Source organism: Dermacentor silvarum, chromosome 4 (assembly GCF_013339745.2).
Source record: "Dermacentor silvarum isolate Dsil-2018 chromosome 4, BIME_Dsil_1.4, whole genome shotgun sequence".
NCBI classification, from domain to species: Eukaryota; Metazoa; Arthropoda; class Arachnida; order Ixodida; family Ixodidae; genus Dermacentor; species Dermacentor silvarum.
In genome coordinates, this window is record NC_051157.2 from 19,035,724 (window position 1) to 19,054,281 (window position 18,558).

Genomic DNA, 18,558 nt, shown 5'->3' on the forward strand with positions numbered 1-18,558 from the left:
ATTCATACTGGGGCGCACCATGTACAGTCACATTCAATACTAGCTGCAACACCGGCAACTGTGGTCAAAGGTTCTCCAAGAATGCAGCGGCTCTAGCATAAGAAAAGTTGGTTTGACCAGTAATTAGGACTGTCTTTAGGTCTGCTAACTTTGTAATGTGAGCGCAGCCGTACAGTCTTGGAAAGTTTGAGCCCCTTCAATCACGCTCACCGGTGTTGGAGCTAATTATGAACGCGACTTCACGCAGTGAGCAAACACAGAACACATGGACTACCGTCTTGGCTATAGCACGTTAGAGGATGACAGATGATACGCTTCGTCGACTTCTCCTTCCTCCTCACCATTTAACTTCTCCGTCTCCAAGGCGCCAGTGTAGACTTCTGCTACACCCAGGATGCGCTTGAGCAGCCTTTCCTCTTGTAGTCGCTCCGAATCAACTGCCATCGAAACGTCCAGCTCTGAAATTGATAGCAGCGACATGCAACGCAAGTAAATAACCAAGTTTGCGTATGATGCGAAGGTTGCTCACAGCACATTCAAACAAAAGTAATGAAGCCTCAGTTCAAGTATCTTTTTTTTCCTTTTTTTTTACATTTGTCAATTTAGTTTGCTCACTTTGGCCCCTTTTCATTCCTTTCTCCTCACCGGGGTTTACAATGAACTGGGCGGTAACTGCATGAGTTCGCAAGCATACGCGTGGTGTTGGTCTATGCTCAAAAAACTAGTACAAATGGCTAAATTGTGCTGCTTGGCCTGACTTCGTTTATACGCCACTCTGCCGAACTTTAGAGAATACGTCTGCAGTTCAAAGCTAAGCTGAGCTCAGCAGCGGATAACCGTAGTTTGCCCCCACATTACCCTTGTGGCTGGCTGCAGAGATAAAATTTCTCAAGGTACACCTTTTGACAAATTTTGGGGGACACAAGACGTATCTTTTGTTCAAAACAATCCGTCTGTATTGTGCGTAAATGTGTTGCTGGACTGCCCGGTGGACACTTCTGATGCTTTGGGAGGTGATCTTTCACTATGCTGAGTACCAGAGACATAGGAATGCAATGACAGCCACAATTCACGGTGCACGAAGTTATATTCGGTCGCAATGAGTGCAGTCTTTCACAATCCATTTTCACAATTCAGCGTGAACACACAGGTGTAAATGGATCGTCGTCTCAGTTCATGACGTGTGAGACGAGGATTCCGTTTATACTGAGGCCTCTGAGTCAACAGCCAATGTGCCTGATCTCGAAGGTCATGCTTACGCGCTTTCGTACCAAAGCTACCTCTGCGCGTGCCACATGCGTTTCAGATCCTTCTTTCTCTTCTATTGACTTTTTTTTTTTTCAATTCTGAGTGCGAATGTAGGTTCAGGTAGAACTTCTTTTGCGCAGGGAAACTTCGATGTAAACTTGCCTCTCTAAACCACAAAATTGAACACACAAAAGTGAAAAGTTTGCTGCATTGGACTGAGAACGCCGTGGCATGCAAAGAGTACTGAATTGCATCATTTTACGAGGACCAACCAATTTTATTCCCCCTACCATACAGTTACGCACCGAATGAATTATTCAGGAGTTCACGTCAATCATAAGGTACATCTATACTAGAAGGTACAAAGAGAAGGGAAGCGCAGTCGAGGACGGCAGAAAACTAGGTGAGGTGACGAAGTTAGAAAATTTGCAGGCACAGGTTGGAATTAGCTAGCGCAAGACAGGGGTAATTGGAGATCGCAGCGAGAGGTTTTCGTCCTGCAGTGGTCATAAATATAGGCTGATGACGATATTGATGACATCGAGGCACCCTACGTCATATGGAAACTTGGATGCCACACAACACACGTGCATACAGTGTGAGCGCCTCGCATATGATACGCGATTGTTGCTAAAAAATTAAATTATGGGGTTTTACGTGCCAAAACCACGATTTGATTATGAGGCACGCCGTAGTGGGGGACTCGGGAAATTTGGACCACCTGGGGTTCTTTAACGTGCACCTAAATCTAAGTACACGGGTGTTTTCGCATTTCGCCCCCATCGAAATGCGGCCGCCGTGGCCGGGATTCGATCCCGCGACCTCGTGCTCAGCAGCCCAACACCATAGCCACTGAGCAACCACGGCGGGTAATTGTTGCTAAGTAATGCAAACATTCTGCTCTATTCATGGTAAATGGTGTACGGGTTACGATCTTGACGATTTTACAAATTTGACGTAGTAAGAGAGCGGGAAAAACCCCACACCACAATATAAAAGAAATAGACAAGGGACAGGTGTTCTCTGTCCGTTTATTTTATGCCCACGTGTTATCACACTTTTTATTGCAATAGCAATTACATGGGCACTCCAAGCGCATTTTAGCCGTCGGCGTCACCGTCACCGTGAGGTTCCGTATAAAGCCCAACGGCGATAAAATCGTCGCCACGCGCAGTACGCTGTGTGCGCGAGTGAAAGTGAGCCGCAATCGCGGCTCGATGTAGCGCACGCGAGGGAGGAAGGCAGGCCGGAAGGCGACGGAGATGGAGGGGGCTACTGCTCACAGCGCGGCCGCGCGGGCGCCATATCTTGAAAGCGATCTGCGATGTGGGCGAAGTGCACGGCCGCGCGGGCCTCATCTTCAAAGCGGTCTGCTATGGGGAGAAAGTGCATGCGCCGAGTGTCGCTAGCTTCGTATGCGCTGTGCTTTCGACGTTTAGTTCGCGCTGAAGCGAGACGAGAGACAGCGCGACGGTCAATTTGCCCGATGCTGCTGGCGCGCTTTCTCACTCCGGCGATCCCACAGCGAGTTTCCGGGTCATGAGCGAGATGTGTTCATGTTTACCTGTGCGCGCGTGCCACCGTGCTTGTCTATTTAGTTAGTAAGCGAATGTTTACAACTCTATACGGCCTATAAACTGCTATCCTTGCTTCGTATAGCTTTCTACTAATTTGCTATCACAATCGATGCTTCGCCTTTCGGGCGAAACTGCGACTTTTCTTACGATGTCAACTACGCACCAACTATAGGCTCACGGCAAGTTCTTTTAAGCGATTATTACCTTCCGTGCTTGTCACAACAGCGGCAACGGCCTTTTCTTGTCGAATCTGGGCGAGCGTCTTGACTCGGAACGGCAGCGGGTCTTCGCAATCTGAAAAGACAAAAACAACAGTCGTGACCACAGTGGTCATGACGTGGTGTTTAATACTGAAATTATTTTGCAAAATGGCAATTCTCGACGACGAAATTTCACTACGAGGTCCTCCAGATGGAGCACTCACTCCCACTGCCTCGAAGTTCCGCCTGAACAGGAGTTTACATAAACATACACCATGTGCGCACCTACATCATCTTCTATGTAGTCATCTAATAGTACTTAATGTAGCAGCGATGCCATTAAGGATACTATCATGAATGGGTATATAACTGTCACTCTTGTCGAAGAATGTGAGGACAAAGGTGAGTTTCGTTATAGGAATGAGGTGAACAAACGTTTCCCTGGTACGCGCAATATATATATATATATATATATATATATATATATATATATATATATATATATATATGTTGTGAGCATTATTCATACGCTTCATATTCTCGTCAACCACCGGCGCCGGAAATCATTCTAGATTTTGTCTACAACGTCTTTTTCACGCTCGAAAAGACATTTCGGCACGAACATTGCGAACTCGGGCTGGATTTTGTGGCAACGCCCTTGCACCTGGGCCGCTATTTTGTAACGATGCCTTTAAAGTAATAATGACTTTTCGCGCTTATCGCGCTTTGTCAGTGGTCAGAGCGACGGTCCGCTCACGATATCAACGTTGATAACGCGAGCGGACCGTCACTCTGACCACTGACAAAGCGCGATAAGCGCGAAAAGGCATTATGACATTACAGGCATCGCTTCAAAATCGCGGCCCTGGAGTCAAATAACGCAAGGAGCCCCATCCGAGCACAAACTTTCAAGGGCTTTTCGATAACGAGCGGGCGCGTTGCGGCATCTCGCAGTGGCCGCGGAATCTACGGAGCGCATGGATTTCAATTCCGAAACTTTATGGGTATAACGTTCTCATAAACTTTTGACGCGAAAAGTGCACTGACATTTCCAATGGCGTGCTTTAGATTTTCAATTCTGCAACTTTATGGGTTTAATGTTCTTATAAACTTGGGCCAACATGCGCGCACTGGAGCCCTCGTGTCCAAGCCGTTCCAGAAATGGAAGCAAACGCTCGCAATCTTCCACACACACGAAAATACTAAATATCACCGTGGCTGTCAGCTGGCAGCTGATAATTTTCTCCAAACATTTTCAGGAAGCCCGCGAAATGTGATCGATCAGCTGGACCAGGGCAGGCAAAGTAATATAAGAGAAAACAGGAGAAAGTAAATGGCCTATTATTGAGACAGTTCTTTTTTGCGGGCGACAAGGTCTGGCTCTCCGTGGCCATAGCGAAAGTGGTCCTACTGATTTAAGCAAAGCCCCCGCTGAAAATACTGGTATTTTCAGAGCGCTTCTTCGCATGCGAGCTGCTTGTGGAGATACATATCTGAAGAACCATTAGGAAAGTTGCTCCAGCAATGCCTCGTATTTAAGCCCAAATGTACAAAACCAAATTATAGATATTTGTGGTGAAATTATCAAAGAAAGCCTAGATGCAAAAGTAAACGCTGTAGACTGTTTCTCCGTACTTGCTGACGAAACGACGGATATTGCTGGAATCGAACAGCTTACTGTTTGTGCAAGGTACCTAAACAAGGATGCCAACTACATCGAAGGAGTGTTTTTTTTTTCTTTTTTTTTTTAAGGTTTTAGCCCCGGAATAGATGCCTTCTCTCTTTGCGACTGCAGGTTCTATGTAAATATGTACAAACTGCAGCAGATTCTAGTCACCCTTCCAGTGACCCCTGCCAGCGTAGAGAGAATATTTTTTAACATGACATTACTAAAAAACTACTTGCGCTTTACAATGTCTGAGGAACGCATGGTTAGGCTGGCGCTTCTATACGCCCATAGAGACGTCGGCATCAACGTGTCCGAAGTAATTGACCGCTTCGCTAAACTTCCCCGCCGAGTGAAGTTTGTCCTTTAGATACCGAAGCAGCAAAAATCAATGCAAGTAAAAAGCTCTGTTCCTTGAGGTTCATAAACTCGTAATTATGAAAACGTATGACTGTTCATTAGCTTTAAAACCGCAGAAATTTTCACCGTTTATTCGAACAGTTAGCATCATAATCAAAATTATCATGCGAATACGAAAATTACGAGGACATCAATAACCAATTGTGATAGACCTTGTTCATTGAAAGCCTGGCCCACGCGGCGTTTCCCAACAAACAAACTTGGATATTGGGTAGTTCAACTTGCCGCATCATCTGTGGCTTTCGTTTGGCCTATTCTTTCCTTTTTAGCTACCTGCTTTTACTTTTTTATTAAAGAAGCAATACCTTTCTTTAATTTTGGGTGCAGAATATTTGTTGCCGCTCTGCGGGCAGTTATAATACACATTTTCTTACTGATTTCTGCATTATTCCTCTATTATTCTATCCATATGGTGCATATGGTGCCAAGTACATATTACGATTTCTGCGATCATAATTTTGTTCATTTGCCTGGATCGTCTCTCTTTCTATGCGTATAAACTGCGCAACATGTTTATTTGTCATATTTGACGCATTATATACACTGACGTTTGCTTAAATGTGTAGATTTATTGGAGAATTGTACGTATATTTAAATATCTTGTTGCGAGGTTTTGCGTATACAAGCAGTGAACTTTGTTTCCAGCGACACTTCTTTGCCCTTTATCAAGTTGTATCTTCGCATTTGTATATTCCATTCTATCTTCGTATTTCTAATGGATATATTGCAGAACTCCTGCTTTTTATGCGTACTCACTGTTGCGACTATAATCTCGGTGTAATCACAATACACGACCGGTAACAGCTGCTCCTGCGCAATCTATTGCAACGAAGGACAGCGTCATTGAGGCTGTTCCCTGGCCGTTGCATATGTACAAAAACGTAAACAAGGTTCTTGAGTGACAAATATTCATTAAAATATTTGTCCTCAACTTGTTCTTTTCATGACCTTTACGTTTTTCATATCAGCTGCAAGTACTGCTTTGCTGGTTTCGAACTGATATAGTTTAAAGTTCATGTGATATTTTCTTATGAAATAGACAAAAAAATCACAGCATATCCACGAAGTGAATGATGATGAGTGGGCGAAGCACCGGGGGATCATTCGGGTAAACCACAGCTACGGACGAGAGATAAAGAGAGAGCGCGTCGGGAACGAACGCCCTTGTGCAATGCAGCGCCCCTAGCTACGGACGAGAAAGAGAGCGCGCGTCGGGAACGAACGCCCTTGTGCACCGCAGCGCCCCTAGCTACGGACGAGAAAGAAAGAGAGCGCGCGTCGGGAACGAAAGAGAACGCGCGTCGGGAACGAACGCCCTTGCACACCGCAGCGCACCTAGCTACGGACGAGAGAGAACAACGCCGGAAGCGTTCTCCGGAAGCCGGAAGCTGGCTTCCGGAACCGGAAGTGGAAACGGAAGCGGAAGTCGGCGTCCGGTTATACTCTACATATACACATATATGTATATATGCGTATACAATTACATACATGCATAGCGGTCTCCATGCCAACCAGAGCTACGGACTTCTAGTCACGGCCGGGCTCGACTGGCGCGCGCAAGCGAGCGCGCGCGCCAGTCGAGCCCGGCCGTGCCCTAGTGAACACTTCATAAAACTACATGCGGTGTCTCTTTCACGTACGGACACACAACGCCATCTATTGAGCAATTCATAAACTTGAGGTGGCTACATACTACTACTACTACTACAGAGGAGGGAACGACCCACACCCTAAGGAGCTTCGCCCCTAAAAAAAAAAGCGCGGGAGCATTGATATCCGTTATTTCTGCCACAATTTTATTGCGATAGCAATTATATGGACACTTCAACCGGATTTCTGCCGTCGGCGTCGCCGTCGCCGTGAGGTTCCGTATAGGTAAAATCTTCACCGCGCGCCGTATGCCCGAGCGGAAGCGTGCGGGGACGCGCGCTACCACGGAGAGCGAACGCACTCAATCTCCCACGCGCAAGCAAGGAAGCGGGAAGCCAGGGCCGGAGGGAGTGGGGGGGGGGGGGGGGGGGGAGACACACTTATACTCTGCCAACAACCGCGCTCGTCGCTCGACCGCACCGTCTCTTATCTCTCCCACGCGCAAGCAGGGAAGCGGGAAGCGAGCGCCGGAGGGAGCGGGGGGGGGGGGGGGGGCACTTTTACTCTGCCAACAACCGCGCTCGTCGCTCGCCGCACCGTCTCTTATCTCCACACGGCTCTGACCTTTATGCGCCGTGCATTCGCCGCTCAGTTTCCGTTGAAGCGATAGACCGCACGTACCTTCGCCGCTGCGGCGTATCCGCTTGCTGCCTGACTTTTGACGGTCGTTGTCTGCAGTCGTTCAGTGTGATCTATTCATGTTTGTTTGTTCGCGCTCACACCACGCTTGTTCATTCAGTTAGTAATAGTCGGGCCACATTTTCCAACGCACGCTACACATGCAATGCTGCCCGGATCGGCAGTGCAGCGCTACAGGTGTGTCCCTTCGCACGCGCTGCCCACGGGAAGCGCTTCTCATCAACACCACCGTTTCACACGCGCCTTCTCGTGGTCATCGAGTCTCTCTTCATGTCGATCTACTTACGCCGCAGCACACCTGCTTACTTAATCAGCTCATGTTTACTACAATTCATATTGCTACCAAAGCCGCTCACCTTACTTCGTATGACATTGGTGTGTTGCTATCGCATTCATTGCTTCGCCCTTAGGGCGAAACTGTGACATTTTTTTGTGACATACGAATATATTCTTTAATGAAAAAAAAAAAAACATATTTTACTGGACAGTGCGTAGCATTCAATAATTCCTTTGCAGCATCTGATATATAATGGCATTGACAATGCAGTTATGATTCGTACATTTGATCTCTCGAGAAATTCGATAAGGAGGAGGCCGCACTGCAACGTCACCCCCCCGCCCCTCACAAAATTTCTGGCTACCCACTGCTTGAGAGCGATCTGCGTCGGAGGCACAGTCTAGGTGCGTCGGCAGCAGCTCGTAGCTTTGTGCGTGCTGTGTGTTCTCGGCGCTCAGTTTGCGCTGAAGCGATATTGCCAACACGAAGGTCACTTCGCTCGCTGCTGCTGCCGCGTTTCTTCACGCAGGCATTTTGACAGCGCGTGCCCGCGGTCATCGAATGTGACGTGCTCATGTTTGCTGTGCGCGCTGACACCATGCTTGTTAATTTGCAGGTAGTTAGCAAGCGAATGCTTACAAGCTGATACAGCCGATAAAAGTACTATCCTTACTTCGTATGGCTCTGTGCTAATTTGCTGTCGCAATCGGTGCTTCGCCTTTCGAGCGAAACTGCGACTTTTTTTTTTTTTTTCAATTACATGCACTGCCTGCAATCTGTTAGAACATATAACCTGTAAATATATTGTTACGGCCTCGGGAGAGGGTTAAGGGAGTGTTTACTGATTGAGACACAAAGATGTAGCACCTTGGGCTATGCTGGCCGGAGTCAATCGCAGGAGCAACGTCGTCTTCTTCTTTCTCCTTCCCTCGCTTCCCTCACTTTTCACTGGCAGTGACCACGGCGTAACAATATAATTGATCCCATGGAAGAGGAAAACCTATCCTATGCTAAACAACATGGTTTTCGTAGGTGTCTGTACTTTCGAGAAAAGCATTTTAACTCAACATTTTGAGACAATTCAACAATTTGCGGCAGCCGTAAACAACAAAGAAGACATAGATGTCATTGCGTTAGAAGCCTTTTGTCGAAGTCTTTCGACAAGGTCTGCCATGCGAAACTTGTACGAAGCTTTATGACAGCGGTCTTAGTTCGGAAGCTGTGCAATGGTTACAGGCCTATTTAAAGAATAGACAGCAGTTCGTGGAAATTTCCAATGAGCGATCGTCGGCATTGCCGGTTACGGCCGGCGTTCCGCAGGGGTCGGTCTTAGGACCGGCACTGTTTTTCATTTATATCAATGATATAGCCGTGCATATCAACCCTTTGGTTGAACTACGCCTGTTTACAGATTACTGTCAAATTTTCTCTCGAGTAAGATACGTCAGCGATCAACTTGTATTGAATGAGTCCTTGCAGATATTTAATAATTGGCGTGTCTCATGGAGCATGCAAATTAATTTTACCAATTCTGCCTGCATGACTATATCAGATAAGAAATTGCCCTCACTTTTTTCAGATGCTATTGGCGGTGACATATTAAGACGTACAAATGAAATGAAGTACCTCGTTCTAACAGTAAAAAGTGATTTAAACTGGAGCCGCCATGAAGCGAACGCTTGTGAATGGGCGCAGATAAATCTTGGCTTGTTAAACCGAAAATTGAAGTATGCCAGCTCCGACGTAAAACTAAATGCATATTCGGCAACTGTTCAGCCAAGCGTGGAGCACGCGTGTCTGGTTTGAGATCGTCACCAGCGATACCTTATCGATAATTTGGAGAGAGTAAAACGGCTTGCGGCAAGGTTCGTCTTTTTTTGTTATATATACCGAATGCAATCTGTTAGAGACTTACTTCATAAAGCGAAGCTTCCGACACTGGCGACGCGTAGGAAGGTTGCTGGGTCAAAATTTCTGTTTCGATTGTATACGAGAAACCTAAACGTGGATCCCAGACCGTATTTGCGACCTCCCGGAAGATATTGTCCCGGATGAATCATAATTATGCCTTAACGTCTTATTAAAGACGTCATCCAGAGATGACGTCTTTAAACATTCTTTCTTAGTAAGAACAATTGTTGATTGGAATAAACTTAACTCAGAGGTATTTGTAACTGCTGCTGATTCTTTTGAAAGCAATTTGCAAGTGATGTTTCACTGAGTTTTGAATGTAAATGCATACTGTAATTTCTTAACTGTTTGTAAATACAGATAATTATTAGTGTGCATGACATTTTTTTTTAGTTTCTATCCCCACCCTGTAACAGCCCCGAAAGGGCTCGCAGTATGGACAAATAAATAAATAAATAAATAAATAAATAAATAAATAAATAAATAAATAAATAAATAAATTTGTCGCAGTTTCACCCGAAAGGCGAAGCACCAATTGCGATAGCAAATTAGTAGAGCTATACGGAGTAAGGATAGTAGTTTTATCAGCTGTATAAAGTTGGACATGCAGCAGCACCAGCAACGCGCAGAACTGTTGCCGACGCCATCGACGTTTTGCCCGCGTTCGCACCGAACGCGCGCGGCGTTTTTATATAATTACGTATTTGGTGCCGCAGCTAAACGTCGCCTCCCCTCCCTCCCTCCCGTACCCCCACAACCTTTCGCGCGACGGAAAAAGTTGTGTTTGCTCTCTATATATGGAAAGGAGGAAAGAGACGCTTAATTCTGCAGCCCTTCAGGGAGCACAGCGCAGAACGCGCGTTTGCTCTCCGACGTGCGTGCGCTCCCCGTGAAAGCGCGCGTCCTTCGCGCCCTTTCACTCGCACATACAGCGTCTGGAGGGCGGCGACGATTTCATCGCCGTTGACGTCATACGGAACCTCACGGCGACGACGACGGCAGAAATCTGTTTTGGAGTGTCCATATAATTGCTATCGCAATAATAAATACTACCTGACGCATGTCCTGCGAGATTGGACGGCGCGCAGGCTCAATGAAGATTTAGGAGACAATGCCGGAGCGGCGTTTGGAAGTGCTCGATGCTTACCTTTACTCGGACTTCGGTCTCCAGTTTGTTCGCAGCGCGACGAAGGCGAAGTGCGACTCTTCTGCGGCGTTCCAAAGGTGCTCTCATTGTCAGACTCTGAAAGAGAAGCGTCAAAGAAACGGCACGTACTGTTTGATTCGTTTGCTTTGCTTCCCTCAATCGATGGATATTGAGGGCGACAATCATACTCCAGGAGAAAACATGAATGTCCTGCTTTCCCAGTTTCCCTACGGCTTTCCTGCAGGGCGGAGAGACACATCACTAACCAATGTAAAAGAACAGATTGAAGAAAAGCTTCTGTAATTCTCCGCCACTGCTTTGTTTTACAGGGGATCTAATTGTTTTGCCGTTAGGTGGACGTATTTAACGAAACGTGTTTAATGCGTGTGCGTACGTTTAGGTCCCGTTAATCCAACGAAGTCGATCCGGCCCGCTTTTAAATTCGACCGTCATCAAACGTGCCATGAAGTGGCCATGTATTTTTACGCACGTCTGTTTCGAACATCGGGCGATTCGAACAACGTTCATTCGGGATCCAACTGACGCGATAGTCGGCTTTACACATATCTTTGACATCCATCGGATAACAAAAAGCGCATTGGCTCAGTTCGCTGACAGAAGTGAATGCTCATTCTTTTTTGAGTTCTGCAACGGTTTGTGTGTGGCGTTGAAGACCGGCGTGCGACGCCGTGGCCGATATAAAATATAAATGCAACGCAACGGGTGTCGGAGCCCGGAATTTTCTTTGAAAAGTAATAATAAATGATGATAAAATAAAAGTTGCCTTCCGTATATCTCATCCGAATAGAAAACTTGTAGGCGCTGTTTTTTTTTTTTTTTTTTAACCATTAATTTTGTACGTTAGTTTCTAACGGCTTCACGTTGGAGGTTAGCTAGGAGCATAGAGTTTCACACTATAAAACCTAGAGGGAAATGTGGCGCTGCTGCGCCGTGGTATGCAAGGGAATGCCGGTATATTGTGGATTCGGATTGGCATCGTTCTTGGAGAGCCACAACGCCTTGAAGACGCGCCTGGCTAGCACAGTTCCGTCTGTCACTATGATTCTTTTCCTGATAAAACAGGACGTAAAAACTACTTTAGCTTTATTATTACACAAAAAAACATGTTTTGTTTAATTTTGAGGACATACTATTGGATGCACAATTCTATGAAACGTAGAAAGTATCAGCTGGCCGCTAAAGTTGGAGGGCAGACGGCAAGATTCTCGCTCGCTTTGGAACAACTTGCCGTCGTCTGTTCTTGGTTTTCTTCGCTTGATGCTGCACTGTAGGTCAGTAAACGTTATTGAGAGATGTAATATGGGTGAATGAAAGCCTTTTATGTAGATTTTAAGAACGCGTTATTTGTGTAGCCATATCCACGTTTTAGATGAAGCCTCGTACAACACCAGCCAACACAAGCCTCGCAGACACATATCCCGTCATTCCCATGAGGGCACGGCAGCCCTTTAAGAAACTCGCATAGACGGTGGCGCCAGTTTACCCTCTAGGTGTTATAGTGAGAAACTCTATGGTTAGGAGTTTGTACGGCTGCGTCAGTGAAAGGCTGATGGCGTTCTCCAACAAGGCCGGCTGCATGGGAGGCCCAAGCGGCCACATGACCAGGGGGGGGGGGGGGGGGGGGGCTACTCTGTAAGAGTCCACCTAGTGGGCTGTCCACTTCGGCTGTCACCATTGGCTGCTGCTTCACGAGCAGGAAGGAGACTGGCTGGCACCTTCCTGCTCGTGAAGCAGCAGCCAATGGTGACAGCCGAAGTGGACAGACCATTAGGTAGACTCTTACAGAATACCCCCCAGGGGGGCGTCGGTTGTGGAAAATCTCAAGAACCGACATCAAACAAACGCTTAGTACGTCATAAGTGTGTGAGAACTCGCTTACACACACCTTCGCTGTCTTTGATGTATCACTTTGGTCAGATTGGCACACATCTGCAAAGGGTTTCTTGGGTTTTTTCCTGGAGTGCCGTTAGATTACGTCTGTGTCAGCTGAAAGCTGCATGTGCATGCCTTTAGGTACACATGGCCTACCTCACCAACCGAAATTAGCAATACCTAGGTAGCGAAATAAACCTATGCAAAGAAAATAATAATCACAGTTTCGTCATAAGGGCGAAACAATGAATGCGACAGCAACTGCATGTGCTGAACCAAGGTTGACCATGTTAAGAAATGAGCTGCGGTGCAAAATTAAGAAAGCTAAGAACTTTTTTTTTTCTGTTACTTGAGTCAATTTATTGAGAGAAGCTCCTGGCAAGTTTTGGAGGTTCTTGACAAGAGCCCAATCGCGGTCTATTTTACTAGACGCTGAAGGCACACTCGTCAGTGTATGCGCCAAGACACGCATGACATCATCCGATCTGTTGGAGTTGGCTCGTCAATGGCGGATCACCCAGGAGGACACTCTGAAATTAGTTCTATATTTGAAAAAAAAAAATTCGTCGGCCCTTCCCCTCCGTGAAGATGACTAACCAGCGAAGCTGAAACGTGCAACCCCGGTGTTTATCACTGGGTTAATCCAGAGGGTTCATTAAAGTATTCATTCATTTCTCAATTATGAGGTTACACACACGTTCGGCTGCGACGGAGAGAACGACGTCACTGACGGTATGCCCGCAGTCCGCCGTTGTCGCTTGCGTTCGAGGTCTCGAGTTTGCTCGGCGCCGTGGTTAGCAGCCTTCGCCCGCCATTGCAGCTTACGAATCTTCGAAATTAAATTGCTTCAAAATTAAATCTGTTCGGTACGTAAGACAATGAATGGCTCATACCCTCGTAAACAAGGCCTCCCAATTACGACGACAGAAGAGAAGTAAAAATCCTACGCTGGAATGATGAGCGGCAACGCAGCCAGCTGTGGAAGACGACGACGAACGCGGGAGTAGAGGCACGAGCGCGTGCCGAGCACGAGCACGAGCGCAACCCGAGGCGCGCTAACGAGCCAGCTGCGGTAGGGAGCCTACATGCAACGCCGTTTTAGGGTGGTGACAGCCTTTGTAAGGGCGCTTGCCACCGCCAGCTAAATTGGCGGGTTAAATCTAGGGCACAAAATGGCGAAAGACCAGCCGACAGACCACATTTCCCGCAACCCTTGGTGACGTGAAATTAATTAACTTCTTTTAATAAACTTTGGCCTCAGCAGCCAGAGACAAATGGCACGTCTGAGCACCGTACACGGCACGTCTACGTTTTAGTTAAACAGACTAGTAAGGACAGTCTTTATTACAGCACACTTCGAAAAGCACCCTTTATATATCGCGTACAACTGGAAGGCAACGATAATGCTTAATGCAGTTCACATTCTTGGCGTGAGATAATGCTACCCCGAGGACGCCATCGTGCCTTATAACTTGTTGCTTTACATGTGTCGCACGACATGTAATAGAAAAGTAAGTTTGATGTGTTCAAATAAAAGGAAAATACAACTAGTATATTGAACATGTATGCAGGTTTCTTGTGCGCATTGGCGCAAAACCAAATTTTTAAAAATTCAATAGATCGTATGCCAACATGAGTACATCAGAGCGTGACAAAAAAAAAAAAAAAAAAGGAAAGACTGGGGACGAAAATGGCTGCCCACCAAATTTGGCAGTAAATAGCGGTCAAAATGTTGGTGTTGTCACCGCCCTAAAACGGCGTTGCGTGTAGGCTTCCTAAGCTGCGGAAGAAGACAACGCTCGAGTCAATGCTGATAATAGTAGTGTGTACACAGGCGATTTCGCCTAGCCATATACGATTTCACCTAGACATAAGAAGCTTCGCTTTAATAAAGGCAATCGGGCATATATTCCTACTGCCTTCTTGCGGCGTGACGCGGAATGGGTTTAGCAGTATTTGAGTTCAATGCATCATTCTTGCAGTGCGCGGTTCCATTTGACTAGAGAATTTCTCGAATTGTGACTATACCAAAGCGTAATAAACATTCAAACGTCTCAAACTTCCACCCTCTTTTACTGACCTCAATCTGCTGTAAAATGTTGGAGCACGTGATCTCTCAGCATCTAAAACAATACCTAGAGGACAAGTGCTTGCTATCTGAAGCTCAGCACGGTTTTAGAGAAGGCCTGTCCACCGCAATCACAGCAATCGCAGGGAGCAGACAGATACAATATTTTTAGACTTTGCCAAGGCCTTCGATAAAGTGCCTAACTAAAAACTTGTCTCAAAGCTTCGCGCAACAGGAATATTCAGCTTGTAGACTTCATTAGGGCCTACCTTGAAGACCGTGTTCAGTACGTTGAAGTTAACAATTGTTTTTCCGAGACGCTGTTCGTGATTTAGGTAAATGACATTGAGAGCCGTTGAGCATGACGTGAAAATGAAACTTTTCGCAGATGATTGTGTATTGTATAGAGTTGCCGAATGAGAAAGGGATCAAATTAGACTCAGAAATAACCTTAGTTGGGTTCTCAGCTGGTGTGAAGAGTGGGGAATGACTTTAAACACTAATAAGTGCTACGTGATGAAGTAACTGTAAGTCAGTCTTACACTTTCCCTATTCTATTGGCTGTACTGCGCTCAACAATTTTTCTGCCTCGGGGTAACGCTAACAGAACATATGAGCTGGAAGGACCATATTGAAAATATTTCTGCTAGCGCTCTTCGTACATTGTGGGGACTTCGCCGCAAACTTTCAGGAGCACCCCAACAGGCGAAGCTTGCAGTTTTTATCCCATTAGTCAGACCTCGTCTCGAATATGCTTCAGCTCTGTGGGATCCACACACAAAACAAAAATCCTGCGCTTAATGTAGCACCAATCTTGCACAAATTCTGCGCTTGTGTAGTTCAAATGCAGCTCCAATAACGTGGAACCTGAGGAAGTGCGATGCAGTGATGCGCCGGTGTTTCCCTTATGCTATATTCTTGCACAAGTGAGGAGGAATCGAGCGCTGGTGGCGCCCTCTCTTGTGCTGCGCTGGTACCAGACTGGAGTTTCGGAAGCGATTTTCACGAGTTTCTGCTAATTCCCGCATATCCCTGGTTCAGACCCGCATATCCAATGCGGGTATGCGCCACACGTGATTATTGTTAATCATGACGTAACTGATGAGCATGTGATGTTATTGATGTCATGACCTATCAGTCACGTTAGTCACACATTCGTACCCTTCCATGCACATTTTGGTATATACCAAGTGAACGAGACGCGAGTTTTCGGCAGATCTTGTTTTTGTGCGTGACCACGACGACATGACATCACATTAGACGCCGACAGCCAGGGCCCATTAAGTGCTTCGTACTAAATATTGCCAAATTAGAACGAACACAAGGAACTGCAGCCACGTTCATAAGCAACTACCGGCGAACTGATAGCGTGTTGGATATGCTAAGTTCTCTTAATCTTGAATCCCTCCAGTCGAGGCTAGAAAAAGAGACTAAAGTTCCTGTACCAAATATATGATAAACTCCAAATCAATAAATCGCGATATCTGTGTCGAGTTTTTCAAGAAAACACTCACCAGAAGCACGGAAAAATGAGGATTTACGTGCGTCGAACGATACACACAAATATTTTTTTTTTCCCTAAGACCACTAAACAATGGAATGCACTACCGAAAAAACGTTGACAGTGCCAATGCCAATACATTTATGAAAATGTTAGAGCGTGTTAACTGAAATGTTGGCTGGATATTTTGATTATTTTTGCGCATTTTCTCGGTCCTCACACGTGTATATATTTTTTGTATGCTCGCCTCTGCTAGGGCTCACAGTCTGCAGTATTTTATATATATATAGCCGTGGTGGGCCAGCGTATCGTACCGCACCCATCGAGCTTCATACTAATATATGTTATTTGAGAATGTACTGCCAGTGTTGATGCCAGACTTAAGGCAGGAGTGGGCGATACATTGGAAGTAACACAACACAGAAAATTTAGTTGTATAAAAGGAAAAATGTGAAATGTGGAGCTAAGAAAATTCAGTGGAAAAAGGATCAGTTGTTCTGACGGAACAAAAGCCCGAATGAGATGTAGCGCAAAACAAAGTAATACTACAGAAATAGCAGATACCACTTATTAGTAAAACGGGTAGTGACGAAACAACACAGGTACCGTACGGAAACGCAATGTCGAATACCAAGAACAACTGCATCAGATTATGCTGAGACAAAGAAATCCTCACTTTAAAAATCAGTACGAAACCATTTATGGCGTTGAATGTTTGCTTATCTATCGAGGCGCGCCGTTTGGTCAAGGCGTATCTGCATGTATAATAATGTAGGTGACACCAACTGTTCCTTCCTGGTGTTCGTTATTTCACGCAGGCGCTATTTAGGCAAACTGAAAAATAAGAGACACAAACTGAGGTGTCTGTTAACTCTGCACAATTTGAATTATGCGCACACAGCATACTCCCCATAATGACAGCGAACATTCCGTAAGATAACATTTCGCGTAGCCGAGCTAGCGTGAAAACTCGGCACATTACCGCTTGTAGGCCTTCCTCACGAGTACTTGTTTGAGTCTGATGGATTATACCTACTATGGCCGAGTGAGCTCTATCAGATCGACAAACGTACAGCCGAGCTATGAACGCCGAGCAAGAGGCTAAATTTAGCTCCGATTGCGTGATGCGTGGCGCGACAACGCGGGACACATGTATGACCTAGTAATGCCTTCTTTCCTCTACACAACGATACCAAAGCAAGGCGCATAGGTAGTATACGGATGCAAAGATATAGGCGATAATGCTATAACATGTTCTCGTTACAAGCGGTTTTAGCAAACGAGCCTCCCTGACCGATATTAAAGACGACGTCAAACAAGAACTCCGTTAGCGCAGAACATGGCGGTTACAAGCAGTCGTTACCCCACAGGAACTTTCTAGGCATACTTCAGAAAACGGCGCCAGGTGTTCCTCGCACAGCTGATCCGGCAGTGGTCGCTGCAACAGCGGTCGTGCTATATTAGGTCGTGCTCCGCAAGGAGCCATACTTGCCGCAGGCTTCGTCAGCAGCGCGCTCGTCTCGAGGAGTTGAGACAGATGCCACCAGGAGGAATCACATGTGCTACGGTCGTGGTCTCATGTTCTTGTATTCTTTTTTTTTATTGTTATGTACAAACAGCTTGCATTCTCTTCGGTTCTGTTAGTGACGTCCAGCATATAGCAAGCGCCTTTCGTGTGAGGGGTCACGTGACACAGAAGGGAGGTCAGAGGAGGTAGGGGAGCACAGAGCAGAACTCAGACGCTTGTTCGGGATGCTTGTCGCGTCGGGGCGTTGGTAGGAAAGGACCAAGAGCGAAAGAACACAGACCAACAAGAAACATACAAAAGACTAACAGCCTGTGCAACACAAACGAATGAAGAAAACAAGAAACTCCCACCGCGGTCAAGGTTGAGGCGCTTAGTCTGGGAATGCTAACCCGCGTGGGCGTTCGGAGCAACTGTCAATGCAGTTGGTAGAGGGTTCGAAAGGAACGCGCCTGAGATTCTCGCACAACCATGACCGCGGGTTCAAGGACCGTGTCCTTGTCCCGGAGGAAAGAAGAAAACGCGCACAGGAAAGGGAAGGAAGCAGACAAAAAAAAAAAAAAATGAAGTTTTTTCAGTCCCGTCAGAAACTCGAAATGAGAAAAAAAAAAAAAAATGTGCGAAACAGCTGGCAGAGCAGCCTCCTGCTCACCGAAGCAGCAGGAAACATGTTTCAATTTCAACCACGAAACACATTCAATGTGTGGACAGTCCACGACAGTCTTAGAGCGCAGCTAGCGGACACAAATCCCGCCTTCTGGCCGGAGCTCGACATTAGTCACGAGTAGCGCCCTTGGAAGCGGGAGCTCTGGCACGAGCACGAATACAGCAGCTAC

General features: G+C 46.3%; 1 protein-coding gene across 5 annotated transcripts in view; it reads right to left on the minus strand.

Annotated features, from left to right (window-relative positions):
- Positions 1-18,558, minus strand: part of LOC119449569 (zinc finger CCCH domain-containing protein 11A) — a 209,688-nt gene that overhangs the window by 8,218 nt on the left and 182,912 nt on the right. For all 5 annotated transcript variants that reach the window (XM_049665310.1, XM_037712763.2, XM_037712765.2 and 2 more), the window contains 3 exons: positions 10,736-10,831; positions 3,030-3,119; positions 342-458 (listed from right to left, as the gene is read on the minus strand). In XM_049665310.1, the coding sequence (XP_049521267.1) occupies positions 342-458; positions 3,030-3,119; positions 10,736-10,831 (303 nt within the window). The remainder of the gene's footprint in view (positions 1-341; positions 459-3,029; positions 3,120-10,735; positions 10,832-18,558) is intronic.